We start from the raw sequence: 22429 nt of genomic DNA on the forward strand, positions 1-22429 counted from the left end.
ATGCCGCCGGGGAGGCGGCAGCGGCTCGACCCGGCTGGCGCTGGCGGCGCCCCCCCCGCCTCGTGTGCCGCAAGCCCGGCCCCGCCGCTGCCCCAGCTAAGCTCCCCGAAGTACAGAGGGGACCCTGAGTTCGGCACCATCCGCCGGTGTGTGCCCTCCCGGGACCCTCGCCGCAGGGCTGACCCGGCCCGCTCACTCCCGGCCCTCAGAGGCGCGTGGAAACCCACCGCACCGAGTCTCACCCCACCGAACTGGGTGTCCTCTCCCTCTCAAACCAGCCGTGACTGGTGGTAACGGGCAAGGTTGGTTTGCCATGTGGATATCTAGCGTTTGAGTTTTTTACCCGCAGCCTTACGGCCTCCTGTCTGTGACGGTTTCATTGCAAGCTGCAAGAAAAATAACTGCAAGTTGGGTGAAAAAATATTTCCTTTTCACAGCTATCTCACATGTTAGTATCACCATCTTCCCTCTTGCAGTTTTAGGGTGATGCAGGATGCTGGGAACAGAGGCTGGCAACCATGGGCTCAGATTCTGCGTTCATTTTTTTTTTTCCTCACCTTTCTAGGCCCTTTCCCAGGCTCTCTTCCCATCAGGCTCTGGACCTCTCCTGTCTAACAGCACCCAGCTCCTCTGCAGCAGGCCCATGGGATTTCCTGAAGCTGCGGGCAACTCCTTTGTTACCTGCCACAGGGGTTTTGTGAAAACGTGTCAGGTCACTTTATTCCTGATCTTGCCACTTGACTTTTCCACCCTGAAAGTCATATTTGTCATTCAGTGCAAGCATCAGAAGCGTTTCATCTGCATAGCTCCTCACTGGGACAGTTTCTGGAGAAGCCATTGTTTGTCACAACCATGCAAGAATCCCTCTTCACTCCAGACAAGCCAAAGAGAACAATTTAATTGTAGCAAAGCTAAAAGATTTTATTACAGCTTTGAAAATTACCCCAAAAAAGGCAATGAAAGAAAATGCAGTGATGTAAAATGTATCAACATCAATCCCTGCATCACCCCCAAGATTTTTCTGGAGCATCCCTCCACTGTAAAAGCAAACAGGACAAATCCAATTAACAGTCATAGTTTCCAGATGAGATATCACCCCTTCCCCCTGGATCTGTCTGGGGATTTTCTAACCTCTCTGAAATAAAAGGGGAGCTTTTAAAGTGTCTCCAAAAGGCCCCCTTGTTTCCCCCACACACTATGCTGCAGTCTTGACTATGGAGTTTGATGCCAAGGGAAGAAAGCCACTGTGGCTGTAAGGCAGGAGCCTCTATGAAAGGTGGAGGGACCCTCACAGCACAACTTCTTCATAGGTTTTCCTGTTTTATAGGAAGTTGAATAAACAGCCTTCACAAGCTGACACTGTTGTGGTTTTCAAACCACACCGAAAAATTGTTTATCAAATGGTTCAAGAGTCTTTAACTCTCTGGCTCTTTACACCTCCCAGGGCATCTTAAGCAAAGATCACCCATGTAAGACTTGTGCAGCCTCCCACATGTCATACCTAGAGCTTATGCCACCTCCAGAGAGGCACAAGGCAATCTTCCTTTTTCACAGTCCCCATTCTCATGGTGCCCTCCCACCACACTTGCCTTCCTAATTTATTTTTTATTATAGTTTTCTGGTCATGGAGGAGAAACAAGCAGAAGCACTCATGAAGGTAGCTGTGATTCTGTCCTGCTCTCTTTTCTGACCCATCAGCGTAGGCCATATCACTTTACATCTGCTGAGGCATATGATATCATTGCCTGTGTTTTATAGCAGAACACCACATTTCATTTCTGATCACTGCTTCCATAATTTTGTCACTTCTTTTGATGAAGCTCTTCAAAGTCCTCTTTGGACTGGAGTCAACCTAAATAGCATGTAAATAATTAATCATTTAAATAAATAACATGCCCCCTGCAAATAGCAACACACTCCGTACACGGGTTGATAAAAATGTTAAATAACTCAATGGAATACAAAACCTTAAGCCACCTACTGCCAGCCTTTTGGGAGAAGAAAAGTAATTACCCGTATTTGCAGGAGCAGCAGGATTATAGCTCCATTAACTCTCAGTCCTTTTGCTGCACAAACACAGGAGGGGAAAAATGGTCCCTGAGTCCTGTCAGCTTTTTACTTAAAACAGAAGAAATAAAACATAAAGCAATAAAAAAGGTCAGTGGAATAAGCATCAAGCACCGCATGGAGCAAAACATTTGTTTGTGCACAAAACGTGTTTGTGCATACTCTGGAGGAGTATGGAGAACTGCTGGAAACAGCCCCATAAACTGCTGGATTCTGGGAGGCCAGGGGCATCATTTACCTTAAAATTTTGGTATGAGCACAATAAGATCACAACTATGGGATGCAACAGGGAAATTAACTGTGAAGTACCAAATGCTGAAAGAAAACTAAGAGGGATGATCCAAGTCACTACATGTCTTCTGCCAATAGGAGAGATGCCACCAAGGTGGGTGTGACAGATCTCTAAAACTGCACTAAAACCATGGTGAAAACACAAAGAACAGCAATTTCCACTGCCTTTTTTCAGTAAACAAACAAAATGCCAAAACCTACCACACAACCTGTGGGCATCAATTAACCTCATGGCAGCAGGAGGCTGCAGGGACTGGAAGTTTAAAGAGGTTCACTCAAAGATTGTTCTGAACATCAAAGCACAGGCCATGGCACAGGAGGACCCCGGGAAGCTGGGAGCTCAGGGTTAGAGTGGTACTGTTCACCTGTGCTGCTTCCTTTGCCAGGTCCTGTTGCACTCAGCAGCAGCCTGACCCAGCACAGCTGCTCTCACCCTAAATAACCCCAGGCTTAAAAATTAATAGGAGAGCCGAGGACGCCTGAAAAACAGTGTGTCCACAGGATCCACCGGTGGTTACAGAAAGCATTCAGGCCACGTCCATGATCATGAGCAGGCAGAGTGAAGAGGTGCCTGTTAGACGTTTGGGGTTTTCTGTTAAAAAACGCCAAAACAACAACCAAACCCCACTTGTACCAAATTTGAGGAGCTGAGCAAATGACACGCTGCCACAGGGTGGTTTAAGAAGCAAAGTCCCCCAGCCCTGGATGAGGCTGTCCAGCAGCCCAGAGAAAAAAAACACCTCTCCGCAAAAAAAAATCCCGGGAGGGGGTGAACTCGGTCTCCTCCCTGGGGGCTGCGGGCACAGGGAGCACTGAGCCTCACTGCAGCCGCGAAGGAACCTCGCAAGCCTCCACGCTCATTTTTTTTCCAGGAGCGGCGGGGCCAGGCCCGCCCCGGCGGCGGCAGGAAGCACGGGGGGCGGGGGAGCGCCCACCCCATCCGCCGGGCTGGCAGCGGGGGCGGGCGGTGCCGAGCTGGGCTCATCGCTACGCTTCCGCACGGGTAATCGGCTGCGCGGCCGCGGGGGAACCAAGGGGGGCCGGCCTGGAAAGGGGAGGGCAGGGCGCTGGGTGCGCTCCCGGCGAGGCTGCGCTCACCGCCTCCCCCTTCTGCTTCCCCCAGCGCCGCGCAATAATTTTCAGTGGAAACAATAGCAAATATCAGCATTTATTTGCGAAGGGGCCGCTGGCGAAGCGGGGTAAGGGCGGCTGAGCCCGGCACAATGGGGGCTTTGTTGGGTGGTACAGGGCTGGCTCTGTGCGCAGCAGCTGCCCAGCTCCGTGCTGCCTCCAGCTTCGCTTCTGCCCGCGCCCCCGCCGCGGCGGATCCGGGGGCGGGAAGCGCACAGAGCGATGGCAAGCGCGCGTTGTGATGCGATGGGAAGCGCGATCCGGGGGTAGAGAGATAACGCCGGGCAGGTTTAAAGTTGTTGCCCGTACATCACGGAGCACAGATCGTTCGTAGGAGGAACAGCTCTGTTCGTAGCGGCCACGTGGAGAAGTCTCGGGGACATTTGGGCTCATTGGGCATGTTTTTGGGCACCGGTGGTGGTGTCGGTAGGAGGAATTACTAAATCGGGGTGCAGGGACCGGCAGGAGAAAGCTCTGCGAAGTCCCTTTCCCTGTGCCCCCATTTGAGCCTTCGGGAGTTCTATGGTTTGTTTTCGAGATGACCATCTTGTTCTTTTGCTCTCAGGCACGCCATGGACAGTACCGGCCACAGCGTCCTCCTCCTCCAGCAGCTGAACATGCAGCGGGAATTTGGGTTTCTGTGTGACTGCACGGTTGCCATAGGAGATGTTTACTTCAAAGCCCACAGAGCGGTGCTCGCTGCTTTCTCAAACTATTTTAAGATGATATTTATTCATCAGACGAGGTAAGGACACACAGATCTCCTCCTATCTTTTAAGCACTCTGATAACTTCCTGCTTTTTACTGTCTGAAAGTATTGAAGTCTTGAAGAGCATAAATGGGGTGTTAGATGGCCCGAGATTATTTTCCTAACACAGAACACGTCTTGACTAAACATTCCCAGTGAGGAATAAGCTGTCCTTGAAAACCACCCTCTTAGTTAGAATACATCAACATCAGGGCTCACATTTTGGTGATGAGACATTTATGTGACCAGAGGAAATAAACATGTAAGTACCACAAGCCTCTTGCAGTGAAGCTCAGAAGATTTGCAATTTAAGGATAACCAGGTACCTCCTGCACATATGCAGTACATCCATTAATTTGCATTAACTCATAGACAAGTTTGCTGGGTGGGACTGTGCCTTCTGGCAGGATCTCCTGGCTTGAAGCAATCAAGAAGCCTTATCGCAATTATGTGCTTCAGACTCTTGCAGATAAGGGACAAGGCTGAGATCATCAATTTATTTCAAGCTGCTTCACCTGGTTGGGTTCAGAGTGGTTCTGCAGGTGTAACAATGGTGGTGCTGAGGTCTAATCTCATCTCTGACCTGGAGCATGCTGCTTGTAATCAATTAAACTCTTCTCCATTCCCCTCCCTTTTTGATGGTCATAGCCCCCAGCACCTTTTCAATATCATCGTTAGCCATTGGCCATGTAGCCCTTCGGCTGGAAGTGAGAAGATGAGTTAACTTCCTTTCTGAAAGATGTTATTTACTGGCAATTAAGTGCAAATCTCATAAAGATTACACAGTAGAAGCAGCTGAATTTATTTTCTAAACACAAATATTACTTGCCTTGTGTTATTAGCCACCATAATGGCACACACCAGTGATGTGCAGCTTGCATGGCATTGCTGTGGTGCCATGTGACAGCAACTGTCTGTGTGTGCAAGTGGTGGGGTGACCAAGGCCTAGCCACTCTCACTGTCCCTGGCTGCAGTTGTGCACATGGTCTGTATAATCGGAGGAATAAGTACAGGCTCAAGCACTTTGCTGTGCAAACAGGGCATGTGCACTTCTGCACAGCGTGGCAGGAAGTGCTGCTGGTAAATTAGGAGGCAGGCAGCAATGCACAGGCTCTAGCAGCAATGGCAGTGTAAATGGATAGGCAGGTTATAGATCATGACTGTAGTTTGGAGCCATGTATGTACTTAATCATCTGTCTTGTTTCAGTGATTGCATAAAGATTCAGCCTACAGACATCCAGCCTGACATATTTAGTTATTTGCTGCATGTCATGTACACTGGAAAGGGGCCAAAGCAGACTGTCAGCCAGAGCCGACTGGAGGAGGGCATCCGCTTTCTGCATGCAGACCACCTCTCCCATATCGCAGTCGAGATGAACCAAATGTTCTCCCCAGAGCCAGTCCAGTCTTCAAACTTGTATGGCATCCAGATCTCAACTGCACACAAACCAGCAAAGGAACGCCTGGGAGTGAAGGAGAGTCTGCCCAAGGTGGGCAGCAGGTCCACTGCCCAGGGTGATCATCCACAGCTGCAGCTCTCTCTTGCCATTGGCCTGGATGACAGTTCCCTGGACCAGCAGGTTGCTTGCCCCTCCACTCATCCTGCTGCTCTCACCAAGCCAGCAGAAGAGCATCCAAAGCTATCTGTCTCCATAAAGCAGGAGAGGTGTGATTCAGAGCCTGTAGTGTCCCAGAGCTGCACTCCTCTTTCTCCAGAGGTAACAAGCCCCATCTTTGCCAAGGCTGGCCTCAAAGTGCACTTGTGTCACTACTGCGGGGAGCGATTCAACTCCTGGGGTGGGCTGCGGCAGCACTTGCACACCCATGTTTCTGGCTCACTGCCATTTGGTGTGCCAGCCTCCATCCTGGAGAGCAGTGACCTGGGGGAGGTGCAGCCTCTGGGGGATGTGCAGCCTCTGGCTGAGGACAGAGAGGCAGGGGATGGCCACCGGATTGGGGCCTTCCTCCTCAAGGACGATGAGCATCAGCTGGAGCATCTGAGCTGCAGTGACCTGGAGCCTCTGCAGATTGGCCAGCTCTCTCTCATCTCCAAGGAACATGAACCGATGGAGTTGAACTGTAACTTTTCTTTCTCAAGAAAGAGAAAAATCAGTTGCACTGTCTGTGGCCGCACATTTTTCCGTAAGAGCCAGCTGCTGGAACACATGTACACACACAGAGGGAAACAGCACAGATACAGCCGCTGCCAGCGGCTGGAGAGCCCTGCAACCCCCAGGTTTCATCCTTACTGTGACAGTGAGAGCATGGGGAAGAGCTCCAGTTTACCCCAAGACCACTTAGATGAATGTATACTGGAGTCAGATCTCATCCAAGAAAGTGTTGATACAATCCTGGTAGAGTAGTGCTCCCCCTGTGTAGCCTTCAGATGCTGAAACTGGATGTTTTGGCATTTTACACCTAGTGACCTCTGCAGCTGACTTTTTTTTTTTTTTCATCCATCATTCCCATTACTTCTGAGATAACTGTGAAGAACTGTGTACTTCAATTTGTATACTTGCTTTTTTCACTTCTCTAACTTATAAACTCAGGCTAATGTCCACCTAAGTCCTTCTTGGAAGCCTCCATGTAACTCAGTGACATTTTTTGGTAAATGTGAACCTGTTCCTGCTCTGTTTTACTAGGTTCAGACTGCATTGCTGGGTGTGAAGTTTAAACATTGTCTAATACACTGTGTGGTGCCTAGAACTTTGTATCCCTTAGAATTGCTCTTCTGAAACTAGATGGAGGGAGATGTAGAGGGAAATATGTATTGTTTCCCAAACAGTTTTTGGGTTTAATTAAAATAAATATCTCAAGGAGATTGATCCTGAAGTTTGTGTTGTGTAAGTGCAGTTTCTAAATCTCCATATAAATAGATGCAGGAGCTCTAAGGCTGATCTCAAGGGAATTGGCAGCGTTGATGTAGGGGTGGCAGCCTTCACTTTGACAAGCCCTGGAGTCCTTGTCAGTACAATCTTTTAAATTTACTTCTGGACTCAAGTGGTTTTTACACATTTTTCCTTATTCCTACTCCCTCTTTGTCAACTGCTGCTGCATGAGCAGAGATAAGTTTTTATGCCACTCTAAGACCATATCACATTATTGGACTGTCTTCTCTGCAAGGAGGAATGAAAGCTGCAACAAAGTGTCCTCTTCTCCTAGAGAAGAGGCACATCCTAACCTAAGTCTTTACAGGATTAAATACCGCATGTGCCTTTCCTCAGTGAAAATTATTTCTGAGTTTAAAAACAGCTTGGAGCAAACACACTATTAAATATTACAGTGTATATTTGCTGAGAGCAAATATGTGTTATTTCTTCTCTGCTAGTGGAGCCACCATAAAATGGTAAACCAAAGGTTTTTGCTTTTCATGTATCATTACTTGGTATCTGAGGAGTAACAACTTATCCAGGAAGGGTTTGAAATTGTATGAGCTCCTCTTTGATTCATAGTTTGTCCCTCTGTAGTTTTCTGAGATAGACAAGCTTTCTACCAGATGGGTTTCAACCCACCCTTTGAGCTGCTGTTGATTAGAAGGCCCCAGAGGCATGCAGTTCTTGCAGCACAGAAGTTTCTTTTGCAGCGAAGAGCAAAAACCTTATGAGCTACTCCTGTAATCTCATTACCCAGTTTTTAGAGAAGCTGGAGCTTCCCTGCCAGTCCTGGTAGAGTTGAGTCACTGCAGCAGGGAGCCTGAACAATGGTGAGAACAATTCATTGTCAAAATGCCCACTCCAAAGTTCTTTGTAGTCGGGACCCTTGAGCTGTCCTCTTTGAAACTGTCCTGTAGCAAGAGCTGCAATTAAATCGCCGCTGAATTAAAAGACCATCTGAGGTTTTTGTAAGGATGGCTGCTGCTTCTTCTGGGCAGGGAGCTACACACTCCAGGGGATGCATTGGCCACTGAGGGCTGCCAAATTGTGTTTTAAGACAAAGGGGAAAAAACAAACAGCCTCTGAGCCTGCCCAGATGATGTTACAAAATGCACATTGCGGTTTGGTGTGTACTTGCCTGCTAGACTGAGAGCTCCTCTTGCTGTGTGTGCCCATTAAAGCTGCTCTCCTGTGAATGCATCTTAACTTGGCTTGAAAAGCCTTTCTGTAAAACAAGCAAACAAACAAAGCCGTGCCGACATCCGGGCCTGCAAATGCTGCATCTAAACACTGAGCGATTCGTATGGAGCATTTCCTAGAAGAGAGCTTTGTGAGTGTCTCCCAGGCTAATAGCATGAGCTAAATCACATCCAGTAGACTGCTTAGAACTGGGCCAAGGATCCCCAGGCTTCCACTGACCTCTATTTCTATATGATGGTTAAAATAAATAAATAAATGGCATTTTATAGTCATTCCCTGTTTGTGTGCAATACTTTACTGACTGGGCTGGCTTCTCTTGGGTTCCTGCATTTAATTTAAGATGAGAGAGGAGTGTCTGCTGCATTGTGTATGGCTGTGAAGAAGGGCTAACCGTGAGCTTTCAGACAGTTCAGTCAGTAGATGAGCACCTTGGAGCTTCAACTAGGTGCCCAACTTGCCTGAACTAACTGATACTGAAAGTCAAATGGCCTTTGAAGTCTGCAAAGTTAATGACAGGGCTCAGTACTGGGGACAACAGGGGGTACAGCAAGTATCAGTGCCCAAAGGCTTCTCTGGGACATGCTGCTCATCTTCAAGCTTGTAAGCAGGATTGTTTTGTTCACTTCTTGACCATTGAAAGGGAGCCTTAATAAAAACTCTGAACTCTGGAAGAAGATCCAAACATCTATGAGCTATATGTACATATCTGTTGTAGGAGTGACTGTTACACATCAGCAAAGCTGAAATCACACTGGAATCAGCACTGCGTGTTCATGAATGTGTTTGGTGTGTCTTCAAAAACTTAACAGCTGTAAGTGATTTTTTTTTTTTATTGTCATGCCCTTATAGGTGTGTCCTTTGGTTAAGCGTTGTGGTACTGAAATCTGTGACATCAAACATCTGTGAAGGGCAGTTTTTGCATCATATGCAATACCAGAAATGCATGTTCAGCAGTTTTCTACTGCAAGCATTGAGCACTGTTATAATTAAAACAGTAAAAAAAGCCTGCGAGACAGAAGTAGTCAGCTCCAAGTTACATTAACTTGAAAACATCATTCTCTTTAAGTCTTATGAATAGAAAACCATTTTAGAAAACAGTTACATGTGCTGAGCAAGAAGCAGCTGCTCCTGGATACATCATAAGAATTTTTATTGCTGTATGTAGACGACACTTGAATTACTGAATGCTTAACCTTTATGCATGCTTGAAAATCTGCCTGACTTGTGCAGCTGGGCTTGGCAAATACTCATTTCTTGTGGTGGGTTTTTTTCATGAAATCATAAAAGAATTTGTCACAGTGTGCAGAATAATGATGCTGGTGATTCCTTTCAGATATCTGCAACTGGTTGATAGATGCACATGGGCATAAACAAGGAAAGACCTGGGATGGTGACAGCTGAAGGCTGGAAGTCTAAAAGCTCCAACGGATCCCCTGAGTTATGTCCTGTGCTGTGAGGGATACCAGCATCAAAGGTGGAGAGCGGGTGAACCACAAGCATTGAAGTGCCTTGTCTGTGGGCTCTGCAGCTCATGTTTTATGAAAACATGGGAAGATTTGGGCTCAGATCCCTGCCAAAGCCCCATAGTATGAGCAGACTCCTCAGCCAGATCAAGTTAACCTCTGAAATGCCAGTAGGAGCTGCCTCAGCTGGCATTGTTTTCACATGTATCTGGATGTCGGCCTGAATATTCCGCATGCAGGTTAGCTGGCTCAACAACCATAGCATGCTCAACAATTTTGAGACAGGTATTTTGAAATATTTTTAGTGCTCTGATGCTGAACAGGCCAGGTCCAGTATGAGCCATGCTTTTTGGGCTGCATAGGGTTCCATCAAAGGTGTGGAATACGGGGTATTTCTCCCCACTTGCAACATCAGGTCCAGTTATTTTACTGAGAGCCTTGTTTTTCACCTCCTGCAGGGCTGCCTGGGGGGTACTGTTTGGCAGCACTTGTGCAATGAAAGCATTGGGTTGAACTTCTGCATTATTAGTGCCAGAGAAGCAAGACTTTGATGCCTGTTCCTTGCACAAGTTGTCCTTAAAAGGTAATGTATCCCCTCTCAATTTTCACCTGAAAATGTTTGAATTTTACCTCTTCCACCTTGAACTTTTGGGTGGCCGAGGGAGACCGATGCCAGGAGGCCATGCTGATGGCTGGGCTGTGCTTGCCCCATCTGCACTCAGAATAAAAAGCCCTTGAGCTCATTTTATCCTCTGGACAGACTGGTTATAACATGTGCTTTCAGCCATCTGGCTACACCAGCATTTGGACAGGCTCTTCCCTTGCGTGTTGTCTGTCAAATCACTGCAAAAATGGATGGCAGTGGAATGCAGGGGGTATGGAAGGGCTGACAACCTATTTGTGGGTGCAGTGTCCCCTCCACCAGACAGGCTTGGGGCATTTGTTCATACTAAGACAGTTAAAAAGGAAAAAAAAAAAAGCTATCAGTATGTAAACCTGAAGCAGTGAGCATTGCAGTTAAAAATAAAACCATGAAATACCACTGTCATGAGCTTTCTAGAATATGTGCAATGCTGATACTGAATAGTTTTATACTGTTTTGGAGGCAGAAGTTTAGTGAAAAGTGATCTCAGCAGATGCAATTCAGCATCGTTGAATGGGACCGTGAGCTCTCAGTGGGCAAAGCAGGAGTTTTCTTCTTGGTCATCAAAGCTTTATTGTTTAATAAATCCCAGCCTTTTCTTACCCTCTCTTGCCAATGGTATGCCAAAAAGGACTGCAACTGAATGGGCTTCCCTGCAGTCCTGCAGTAGGAAAACATATTTTGAGGAATAAAAAAATCAAAAGGAAGAAGTTGATGAGGATGCATCTGCCCAAAATCACACACCAGTTGCATATGTAAAACTGGAGCTGTGTCAGGATTGAATTCTCCAAGATACAATCACAGCATTTATAAGATTTGCATGTTTCATTAAGGAAAAAGAATGGCACAACTTCAAAAACAGCCTAAGAGAGGAAATGTTTCCACTAACTGTTCTAAATCAGGTGCTGCACCCTCAGAACAAAGGCACAGCGCAGCTCAAAACCCTGTCTGCTGAATTAGACTGGTTTTGACCTGAGCTGAGATGCCCCTGGGCAGCTGTGCAGGACTCTGGGCACCACAGCAGCCACACTTGGCTTTACCCTCCTGAGATGCACAGAGCAATATTGCTAAAGGTTTCCAGCAGCACATGGGCCAATTTTAGTCCATGTTAACTCTCCTGTTACTGGGAGAAATGGTGCAAGAAAATACCACTGTGTGAAGCCCCCTGTCCCTCCTGATCCTGGATTTGTGACCCACTGGTTGCAGGATGTAAAGCCAGCTATAGGAAACCAGGTCTTGGAGCCATCAAAGCTGATGCAGGAGAAAAATCTTCATGGTAGGTAGAAGTATGGTGTCAACCATCAAGCCAGGCCTCCATGGGGCCTCTACCAGTCCTGGGCATGCATGCCCACCAAATACCAGCCAAAAGCATTGCCATGCCGGGGGTGGAGGCTGATGCTGATTGTCACCCCCTTTTCCCCACAGCCATCCTGGGAGGGACCCGCGCTGGCAGTGGTTACCTCTGCCACCCCACAGCAATGCCAGACCCAGCAGAGCAGGCGCCAAACCCTGTCATTAGGGCCCAAGCATCCCCTTCTAACCTCTGTTTATCCTGGCGGTGCGGTCGCGAGCCTCTTACTCATCCCTTTAATGAGCAGGGTGCAGGTGTGCATTCCTGTTGTGCCTGTTGCCTGCCGGCCCCACGCTGGCGAGCCAGCCAGCCCCCCAGCCCGCTGCGTCGTGCCCGCAGGCTCGCAGCTGCTCTACAAACTTCAGGGAGATCTGGGACAAGAAGCTTCCAGCACTTTGCCCTTCCCTGCCTTACTGGGGCTGGCAAACTAAATGCAAATCCAGTAGCAGGCTGTCTGGGCTGCAACAAAGCGCTGTGCACCGTCCACCCGCGCTGCAACGCTGCCGCCCAACGCCTTCACGCAGCGGCAGTCTGGGGGAGCTTTTGGCAGGCAGAAAGCAAGCAGCTGAGACTGCTGGCAGGAGCAAGGGCATGCATCGCTCCTCCTCCCCAGTGGGGATGCTCAGAAGCACTGTAGGAGTCAGGAGTACTTGCACTTCCCACCCAGCTGCCATCTCACCAGTCTCACATCACAGGGAGCTGTCACGGCACTGAGCCTTGATGCATGAGCACCCTTCAGCCTCGCGTCTTCATTAAAATGGCAAACTGAAAGCAAACGTGACACAAATGACTATCGTTAGATTGCAGAGATGACATCCCTCTCAAGATTAAAATTTACTATCTGGGACAACAACATAGTGATGCTCAGTGTATCTGTGGAAAGGACATGGTGCTGGAGAGGCACCACCTGAAAGGCCACCAGAATCTGCAGAAGGGACCCTGCTGAGGCACCCACCTGAGGGTGACAGGGGTGGGATATCTCCCCTTCCAGATGAGAGAGATTTTAAAGGATGATCTCTGCTAGGTCTAATTTAAGGACTAATGGGGTGACTGCCAGTCAGCTCTAGCTGCAGATGATACTTTCATCTTAGTGATCTGAATTGCAAAATGTGTTTTCCTAATGTTTCTCTCCCTTTGTGTGCAGCATGCTTCTCAGTTTTTATGTAACAAAATCTATTTTCAAATGTTGCATTTGGGTGTTTTAGCTGAAATCCCCCTTCCAGTTAAATGGACTTCCACTCCACTGCAGAAAAATCCCATTATTTAGCACAGAAGAACTGTGCTCTTCACAACTCTCTGCAAAAAAGAAAGATATGTGAAAGTTGTACTTTCTAAAAATGTTAACCTATATTTTTTCTTAATAATGGTATTAAAAAAATAACATCCTCTGATTGTTTAAAAAAGCACAACACAATGTGTAAAGATTTTATCTGGTTGCAAATGAGGCTATTTCATTGTTTTAATACCACCCAACAAGAGCTAACAAGAATCATTTCACTGGGAAATAAAACTGCAAATTGATCTCCTCTCTTGGACCATTACTCACTTTGAAACACTGTATCTGTAAGACAGGCAATAATAGGGCACTACTACACCTAATGCATGGGTCCATCAGCAGTCTGCCTTCCATGTCTCCCTCCCTCCTTCTCTCCCTCCTTTGCACAGAACAGGATTCCCATGTATTTCATGAGTTTACTTCATTTCTCATACACATTTGTGGAAAAAACTCTTGGTGTTTTAATGTTTATACATGAGCATACCTGTGAAAATGTCCATCATTTATGCAGGGACAGCATCTTCAATCCCAGTGATAGATTCCTGGCTGCTGTAGATTTGGTCTTTTGAAGCATATGAAGCTGCAGTGACCTTTAACAGCTGGAGAGCTGACTCTAAGCAGCTTGTACATTTATGATGCACTTCTTGTGTCCTAGGGTGGAAAGAAAAGGCAAATTTTTATTTTTTTTTGGTGCCATCATTGCTTACCAGCAATTTCTGCAAAGAACTTGTCAGTGGATACACTTGTTTTCTGCTGGGCTCAATGTTGACACAACGGAAAAGCTTTTCATCTGCCTGGAAGCCTTCCTTGGCATCAGTTATGGTATTTAAAGTTTTTTTTCTTGCCTGCTAATATAAAAAAGCTGCGGGAAATGAAAATATTCAAAATGACATGGCAAAGCAAGGATAGGGGGCTTGATTCTATGAATCTATGAATATAAAGCTGATTTGTCCCTGCTGAGAGGAGCACTGGAAACATCCAGGAGAAAAGCAACAGTACAAGCCATGAGGTGAGCAGAAGAACCAAATAATTAGTTAAGATGCTGCTGCAAAGCAACCACTTCCATAATTCAGGAGGCGGCAAGCAATGAACTCCTGGATGAGAAGTCAGGTGGCCTAAAAGCAAACTGCACGGGGCTGTAAGAAACCCAGTTTATGTATTATTCCAGTTTATTTCAGCTGTTGGTGAAGAACATGGTCCTGAAGCCAAGCCACCCCTTGGTGCTCTGGCACAATCAAGCAGTCACATCCTCACAGGTTTCATGCCCCACGTTCCTTTGCAATAGTAAATTTATCATTTCTTCTCTGAAAGAAAAAATGTTTTACTAATGTTCAACTCTCTACTCGCAATGAAGGAGTAAAGAGTCTTAACTGAGTCATTAGCAGCTCTTATGAGTCTATATTTTGTTCTGTAAACCTGAAAGAATAAATAACATTAATACCATTAAAAAATTATAACTTTTTTCCTCAATATTTTCTGTATGTAATTACAAAGTGCCTCAAGAAGTTACATGAAAGGTATTAGGCAGAAAAAAAAAAAAAGGGTATAGAGCCCATTTGAGCCATAACAGATAAAGTACTGAAACAACAAATTTGCTCCTCCCCTTCCTGAGGTGCTGACCCCACCATGGACCCTGTCAGCACCAAACTGTGTGCTTGGACACAGCAACCTCGAGCTCTAGGAGCAGAAAGCATGACCCAAACATGTGGGATTGGTTAGACCCGTGCCACTCCAGGCACAGTAGGGTTTGATCCTTGTATGTCTGCAAAGCCTCAAACATTTTCTTCTGGTGGTATGGGGCATCTGATAGAGAACTGAACTATTGGGCAGCAGAATGGCTTTTCCTAACCACTGGAGATTTGTGACGTATCAAAAATACCTTGTAGCAGTCCCTGGGCAGACAGCTCTGTGAAGGAAATGACTGGCCAGCCATTGAAAAGAAACCTTATAAAAGGAGCACAGGCGGAACAAGGCTGCAGAGAATTCAGGTCTGTTACCAAATTAAAGATTTCACTCTGCTCACTGTATGCCTGCCTGGAAAAGCTGGATATAATAGACCACCACTGTGAGTTTATCCTTTCATGTATAGAATCTCTCCATAGCTGCCCACTCAAACACAAGACAAGAAAACAACAGGTACAATTCAACTTTAATGAAGTAATCACCAGGTATCTGTACAGCTATAACAGAGGGAAAAACCAGCTACAGAAAAGGTGCAAACACAACCCTAGATGCAGAGCAACAGTCGCAGGGGCTGGGCTGGACCAAAGCACTTCTGCCATTCTCCTCCGCTTTTGAAGATGTGTTTTGCCGAAAAGGCAATACTGAAATACAGGAAACCCTCCCAAAACTGCTTTGCAGACTGACAGAAAATGACAGCCTGGCCCCACGGGGTCATTTGGTATTTCTTCACTAGAGCCTGGACATCCTTCTCTGAAGCCAACATGACACAGAGATGCTGCAGCCCTTTGCTCAGCACCAACCTGCCGCAGTGCCCAGTGTAATCCTATAAGCAACCTCCAGCATCAGTGCTGCAGCAGCTCCAGAAGCACACACAAAAGTCCCTACAAAGTCCCTTTCAGCAAAATACCTGAAAGGACCAGCATGAAGTGCAAAGCCATTACAGCTGTACACATTGAATGATTAATATCTGATAGCTTATTAAATAAATCCACAGAGAAAAAAGAAGACACTTTGAACATCCTCTGATTTCCCTTAAGTTTTACTTGCAGAGAAGCAAGTTGTGGCACTCACTGCTCACAGTCCTCTCATAACAACAGAGATGCTTTATCAAAGTTTAAAAATGTGGTAGCACATCAGGAAATTTTGCAGCCCTTGCATTGTCACAGGAATCCAAACCCAAGGCTGGGAACTCTGCACACTGCCCATGGTCAGCGAGCAACTGCCAAGCGTGGCTGCTATTTCTGTAGCGGCTGAGAAACACACAGGGGAATTTTCTCAGCACAGGCTGGCTTGCCTGCAGCTGTACACAAATCCCAGCCATGCAGATGCAATCCCAAACTATTAAAAGCCCCCTTTCTCGTGGAGAGCCAGCAGTTAGAGGCAGTGATCACACACACATGCCATGCTGGCGCAAACTCCCTTGGAGCAGGGCATCTTGTAGGCTTTGATGGCTATTGGCCTGTGCCCAGGCCCTCATATCCAGATTGTTTTTCCCTGAGGACTTTGGTTAAGATCACTCCAGCATTTCCCTGCATGTTTCAGAGTGAGCTACGTGGCATGCTGGAGCCAGCAGGGCCTGGCAGCAGAGAGATGGGCGTAATGCACATTTCCTAAGGGATGCTCAGGCTTGCTGAAGCCAGGCTGGTGTTGCAGCGAGTGGGGAGCTGTGTGGGACAGGCTGCCCCTAGCACCCAGGGACACCAGCAGTGCTCAGACCAAATCAAAGCAATTCCAGTGCCAGCACCCCATTGCAGCTGCCCAGGCTATGTCATCACTGAGGCAAGAGTTGACTGCTAACACACATGCAGCTCACTGATATTTATATCACATGCCATATATCAAAAATATGCTACATCTGAGAACAGCTTCACCACAACATCATGACTGGGATGAAAGAAGGTGAAGGAAGGAGAGGGCACCCCACAGCAGGCATGCTCCTGCCCAGCCTGCGCTGCCGATGCCACTGAGAATTTTGCTCGTGGAGCTTAATGATGCAAGAATGTCCTCCCCCCCCCCGGCAAACAAAGCACTGTCGTTTTCTTGGCATTGGTGCAGCCCGGGGTCAGTGAGGCAAACAGCTAATGCTGTGCTTTGACGTGTCTGGGAATGCACAGGCTGCTTGTGACAGGGGAAGAGGCTGAACAAAAACCACCTCTCACTGCAACCATCCATCTTCATGTGATGCACCAACAGGAATGACCACAGTTTCTGGTGTCTGTAAGCAGCAAGCACCTGCTTCCAAACCTAAACACCAGCATAAGCCTGTTCAACATTGACGTCTTCATGTTAACATTGCAGTCACTTTGCTTTCCCTTGACACTGCTGAACCCCAGAGCAAACCTCCATCTGTGTCCAAAGTGCCCTCAATCCAGCCCAGCAGCAGATTGGGCACTCATTGCCTCTCAGGACCTTTCGCTAAACACAGGGTACAGAGATCTACAGCATGAACAGTGAAGAAACCTGGCATGGATGATGGCAGAATTGTAGCCTTGACATAAAGATCCCAATAAATGAAAATACAGTTGATGCAGCACCTTCCTTTTTCCACAGCTGTGGTTGATGGTGCTGTCTGAAGCCCCAGCCACAGGAGACAAGCTGTATGTAGCATGGTCTGCCCCCCATCCTAGGATCCATTTCACATAGACACACAACTGAACAGGCATGCAAAATTCACTACACCACAGCCCTGGGAGCCCTTCGAGCTCTCCACACCAGTCCCAGGCCAAATGGAATTTTAAATTGCTCCCTGTACTCTTTATTTTGGGGGCATTGCTGATATCACAGAAAACTGTTGTGTTTATTCTGTTCCAGGGCCATTTCATTGACCAGCTGCTCTATAGATGACTGAATGGCTGCTTTCACGAGGGAAGCAGCAGTCTCTATGAGGAGCAGCTCATACTGCTCCCCAGTTTTGTGCCCCTGGTCACCTGCACCTTTCTCCTGTGCCTGGGGACCGCCACCAGCCTCGGGGCCCTCTTTATTACCAAAATCAAAGCTCCCACTTGACGTTTTATTCCCTTTTTGCTTATTTCGGTGCAAAACTGGGGATGGCTCATAGCCCTGGTCAGAGTCGGTGTTGTCAGAGTCCTCAGCTTCAGTGACAGTGATGATGATGCCGACGCCAGCACTCACGTTTGCCTCTAACATCACCTGATGGCTGGAGCAGCCCTGCACGCTTGCTGCATCATCTTTAAACACTGACTGATTGAAATCCATTACAGTCTCTTCGGCTTTGCACTCCTCTGGAAGATTTATGCTCTTTTCTGATTCATCCCCTTCAGGCAGCTTTTTACAGATGTCAGGGATTTCCTGCAGCTCAGTAGATCCAGGGATGCTGTTGGGTTGATCCTTGGAAATGGGCACTTCAGGAGCAACTTCCCCACCTTCTGCAGGCTGATCCTTGGAAATGGGTGCTTCAGGAGCAACTTCTCTACCTTCTGCAGGCTGATCCTTGGAAATGGGTGCTTCAGGAGCAACTTCTCTACCTTCTGCAGGCTGATCCTTGGAAATGGGTGCTTCAGGAGCAACTTCTCTACCTTCTGCAGGCTGATCCTTGGAAATGGGCACTTGAGGAGCAACTTCTCCACCTTCTGCAGGCTGATCCTTGAAAATAGGCACTTTGGGAGCAACTTCCTCACCTTCTGCAGGTTGATCCTTGGAAATGGGTGCTTCACGAGCAACTTCCCTCCCTTCCACACATTGATCCTTGGAAACGTGCACTTTGGGAGCAACTTCCCCACCTTCTGCAGATTGATCCTTGGAAACAGCTGTTTCAGGAGCAACTTCCCCACCTTCCACAGGTTGATCCTTGGAAATGGACACTTTGGGAACAACTTTCCCACCTTCCATAGGTAGATCCTTGGAAATGAGTGCTTTGGGAGCAACTTCTCCACCTTCCACAAAGACTGTGGTTTTGGGTGGGCTCCCCTCCTGCAGTTTTTCCTGGGCTTTTTCATTAATTGTTTCTGAACTGGTTATCTCTGCCTCAGCAGTGCACTCCGGTGTGGGCTCTGTCAAGGGTTCAATCTTCTGAACAGAGCTGACACTTTCCTTCACTATATCCTGGTCCTCCTCTGCAGGGACTGGGCTGAAGGCTTCAGACTTGTCTGCTGGGGCCAAATCCTCTGGCTCTTCACTGGCTTTATTCACAATGCCCACCACTTCATTTGCTTGACCACTGCCCTCTGACTCTTCCACTGCTTCAGAGGGGTTGGGTTTTTTCTTTCCTCTGGAGAAACGTACACAGGGCATCTTCAACCCAGAGCTTGCTCGTTTCTTCAGGAAGCCTTGTGCACAGGTCTCCTCAGTATCTACCTCCAGCTGTACCTGGGAATCGGAGGGCACCTTCTTCCGTGAGGATGATTTCTGCTTTCTCTGAGGTCTTGCAAGGTTTTTGATGGCTGCCCAGGCTCCTTTGGATGATTGTGACTGATTAGAAGCCTTTGTCTCTCCTTGGTCAGCACTGATGCACTGGCTCTTCTCCTCTGAAGCTCCTTTGCATGCATCCTTCACAGTTAAGTCTTTTTTACAGGACTTCTTCCGCTTCTTAAAACAGAGCATGGAGGGTTTTTCTGCCTGTTCCTCTGACGGGGAGCATGTTGCCCCTGTGCTGTGTGTCTCTGCCTCTCTTGGGTTCTCCATTTGAATTTCCTTAGTTGCCTTCACCATATAGCTCCTCTCCTTTGTGTTGTTACTGATTCTCGTGATTAACACATCAGACACAAGAACTGCTGATATGCTCAAAGTGCATTTTTTTTCCTCAAATTGTTTTCAGAATTGTTAGTTGTTTTCTAACGAGTGAATGTAGCAGTGAAGTTCTGCTGAAGCTATCGCATCTGCTTTATAACTCCCACTTTGTCTTATTACTCACTTTATCGCCTCTCCAAGGAATCCTGGGTAGATGTGAAGAGGAACAGGCTTTTCCTTGGCTTTGCTGGTCGGAGTCTCTGTCAGCTCTGGGACAACCCTATTCAGGTTGCATTCAGTCTAACAGCATAACTATTTAGTCGCCACTCTGACATGACTTTTTGTTTTTCCCCCAAAGGATCATGAATCAAGCCAAGAGTTAACCATTTTTATTCACCCCACGGACTTGGAAAGAAATTGCACTTTCTGAGCTATCTGAAATTCCACATTGCACAGGGAGCTTGACTGAAGCACCAGTACAACCAGTTGCAGCCAGTGGCTGTTTCCTGCCTGCCCCCCAGTGATAAGGTCAGACGCTGCTTTGTCTTGGCTTTGCTTTCTGCTTCAGTTCCCCTCACAGGTTATATGAGGTTTGCTGCGAAGCATGGCTGATGCTTCCATCTTTTATCTGGAATGCAACAAACAAATGGTAAGACATGGAAGTGGAGCAATTACTTTTTATAAAATAAAAGAGTTTTTTTGAATAAAAGTGTTTGTTGTTTTGTTGGGATTTTTTTTTCTGGTTGGTTTGTTTGTTTGTTTGTAGTTTTTTAATAATTTATTTTGGGAGACAGACCAGGGCTGGAAAATCAGTTCTACTTCTGGATGTATCACAGCAGTTTTTCCCCCCACTAATTAGCATCAATATCCAAAGGCAAAATAAGGCCACCAAGTTGTCAGTCCAGTGATATTCCACTAAAGGGTGCTTTTTTTTTTCAGCTGCTCATATTCTGGGAGGTCTACGTTATGCATGCACATAGATTTCCTGCTCCTACAGTTAGCTACATATTTTTCCCACTGCTCCATATGCACTCATAGTTCCAGCTAGGGAAATTACACCCTGAGACAGCAGATATTTTTATCTTTAGTGCACCATATGACAATATGCAAAAACAGAGAATACAAAAAGGAGGCTTATGGAATACAAAAGCAGAATCACATGGCAAGAAGGGATCTTATTTATACTACGTGTGTGCCTTCCATGGCAACCTCAATTAATGCCACACGGGTTCATCAGATAGATGATGGCATAAGAGACATGAAACCTTTTAAAATTAAAAAAAAAAAAAAAAAAGGAAAGGAAAGGAAAAAAAGGGCTGCCTCAAAACATTTGGGTGCATAAAGATGCAAAAACGTGTTATCGCAGGCAGACCAACTTCTCTGGGACGAGCTCAGTGGTGACTCCGGGCAGCTTTTCACGCGGGATTTTGTACTCTACTGTTAAGCAGCACGGTGATGGACCCCGGGGCTCTGGCAGGCGCGCTCCCCCGCGGCGCGCATTTGCTTGGGGTTTTTTAATTATTACTTTTTTAATTTAATTTTTTTAAGGGGAAAATGAGCTCAGCTGACAGAAGCATGTGCGAGAGCACAGCCCGCATCCGCCGATGCCCCGAGCGCAGCCCGCAGCCCGGCTCCGCCGCCGCCTCCGCAGCCCGGGAAGTTTTTGGGGGCGTTCGCGGTTGCTGCCGAAGACAGCAGGACCTGCCCGGCACCGCCGCTCTCCCGGTCGTCCCCATCTCCCACCCCAGGCAAAGGGGCAACCCCTAAAAGCAGAACCCCTCCGAGGGGATGAGAGGACTCCTCGGGCAGCCGCCGTGGCTGCAGAGCCCAACCCAGGCACCCCACGCATGCCGCCTCCCCCGCGAAGCCCTCGGGGCGCTGCCGGCCCCCGCCGCGCCCGCCGCGCCCGCCGCGCCCTCACCTGCGGCCCGCTCCGCGCCGCTCCGCACGGCTGCGCTGCAGCTGCTGCCGCCGCCACCGCCTCCCGCCGCAGCCGCGCCCCCCGGGCCGGTGGGGAGGGCGCTGCCGGCAGCCCCCCGCCCCCCGCCGAGGCAGCCCCCGGACCGCCCCCCGGCACATGGGCGGCTCTGCGGGAACCTGCCGGCAGCCGGCTGAGGGCGCGAGGCTGGGGAGGGGGCTCCGGGACCCTGGCCTAGCCTGAGTGGGGAGCAGCATCGCCGCTCCGCGTTTGGAGGTCAGCGCCGAGGGAGGCTGAGACCTGGGGCGGGTTAGCCTGGAGAAGAGAGCTGACCAGTGCTGATCAACATCTAAGAAGGATGGAGTCAGACTCTTCAGTGGTGCCCAGCAATAGGACAACGTGCACAAACTGGACCACAGGAGGTTCCACCTGAACATGTGGAAAAACATCTTTCCTGTGGGGGTGACAGGGCCCTGGAACAGGCTACCCAGAGAGGTTGTGGAGTCTCCTTGTATGGAGAGATCCCAAACCTGCCTGTGCACGATCCTGTGCAACCTTCTCCAGGTGAACCTGGTAGGGAGCCAGATTAGATGATCTTCAGAGGTCCCCTCCAATTCCTACCTTTCCATAATTCTGGGTACCTTATAGGAGAGCACCTCATCTTCTTGCAGGGCCACATTCCTCTTCACAGGGCAGCTCCTCATAGGGCAACATCCCTCTCACAAAGTAACTTTTCCTCCCCTCACCAACTGTGCACAGCAGCAGCAGAAACAAAAACTGTACTCAAAGCAAAGGCCTTCCTAGGGACAGTGCTGTGAGTTTTCAACTTGGATCCCTACAACAGCAAGATGCACTGAAAGAGAGTGCATCTAGGAGGAAGGGGCCTTGGGCATTTTGGGATCTGGATGTGGGAAAGAAGGGTCTGGTTTTTGTCCCACCTGGCACCTCTGCAGGTTGAAGCACACTGCTTGGGTTGCTGCTGGAGCTACACCTTCAGAGGTGGTGCTAAGAACAGTCAGTTTTTGAGTTTAAACTAATCTTTGCTGCAAATAAGGACATTGCTCTCCTACGAGGACAGGCTGAAAGAGTTGGGGTTGTT

The 22429-nt window shown here is 48.0% G+C and overlaps 2 protein-coding genes across 2 annotated transcripts; one reads left to right on the top strand and one right to left on the bottom strand.

Moving 5' to 3' along the window:
• Window positions 1-4061: 4061 nt before the first annotated feature.
• On the top strand, window positions 4062-6600 carry ZBTB25 (zinc finger and BTB domain containing 25). Its single transcript, XM_054400607.1, has 2 exons — window positions 4062-4234; window positions 5445-6600. Exons 1-2 carry the CDS (start codon window positions 4062-4064, stop codon window positions 6598-6600), a joined length of 1329 nt encoding a protein of 442 aa, XP_054256582.1.
• A 10904-nt stretch (window positions 6601-17504) lies between these two features.
• On the bottom strand, window positions 17505-19394 carry AKAP5 (A-kinase anchoring protein 5). Its single transcript, XM_054400823.1, has 2 exons — window positions 18620-19394; window positions 17505-18109 (listed from the first exon to the last, which is right to left on the bottom strand). The coding sequence occupies exons 1-2, from the start codon at window positions 19392-19394 to the stop codon at window positions 17505-17507; spliced, it is 1380 nt and encodes a 459-aa protein (XP_054256798.1).
• Window positions 19395-22429: the final 3035 nt, after the last annotated feature.

Source organism: Indicator indicator, chromosome 4 (genome assembly GCF_027791375.1).
Source record: "Indicator indicator isolate 239-I01 chromosome 4, UM_Iind_1.1, whole genome shotgun sequence".
Classification (NCBI taxonomy): Eukaryota; Metazoa; Chordata; class Aves; order Piciformes; family Indicatoridae; genus Indicator; species Indicator indicator.

Excerpts from the sequence above, each read along its gene's own strand:
- ZBTB25 (XM_054400607.1), top strand. The coding sequence starts at position 4,062 with ATGGACAGTACCGGCCACAGCGTCCTCCTCCTCCAGCAGCTGAACATG. Across the intron at positions 4,235-5,444 it reads ATATTTATTCATCAGACGAG|TGATTGCATAAAGATTCAGC; the intron begins GTAAGGACACAC and ends GTCTTGTTTCAG.
- AKAP5 (XM_054400823.1), bottom strand. The coding sequence starts at position 19,394 with ATGGTGAAGGCAACTAAGGAAATTCAAATGGAGAACCCAAGAGAGGCA. Across the intron at positions 18,110-18,619 it reads AACCACAGTCTTTGTGGAAG|GTGGGGAAGTTGCTCCTGAA; the intron begins GTGGAGAAGTTG and ends AGCCTGCAGAAG.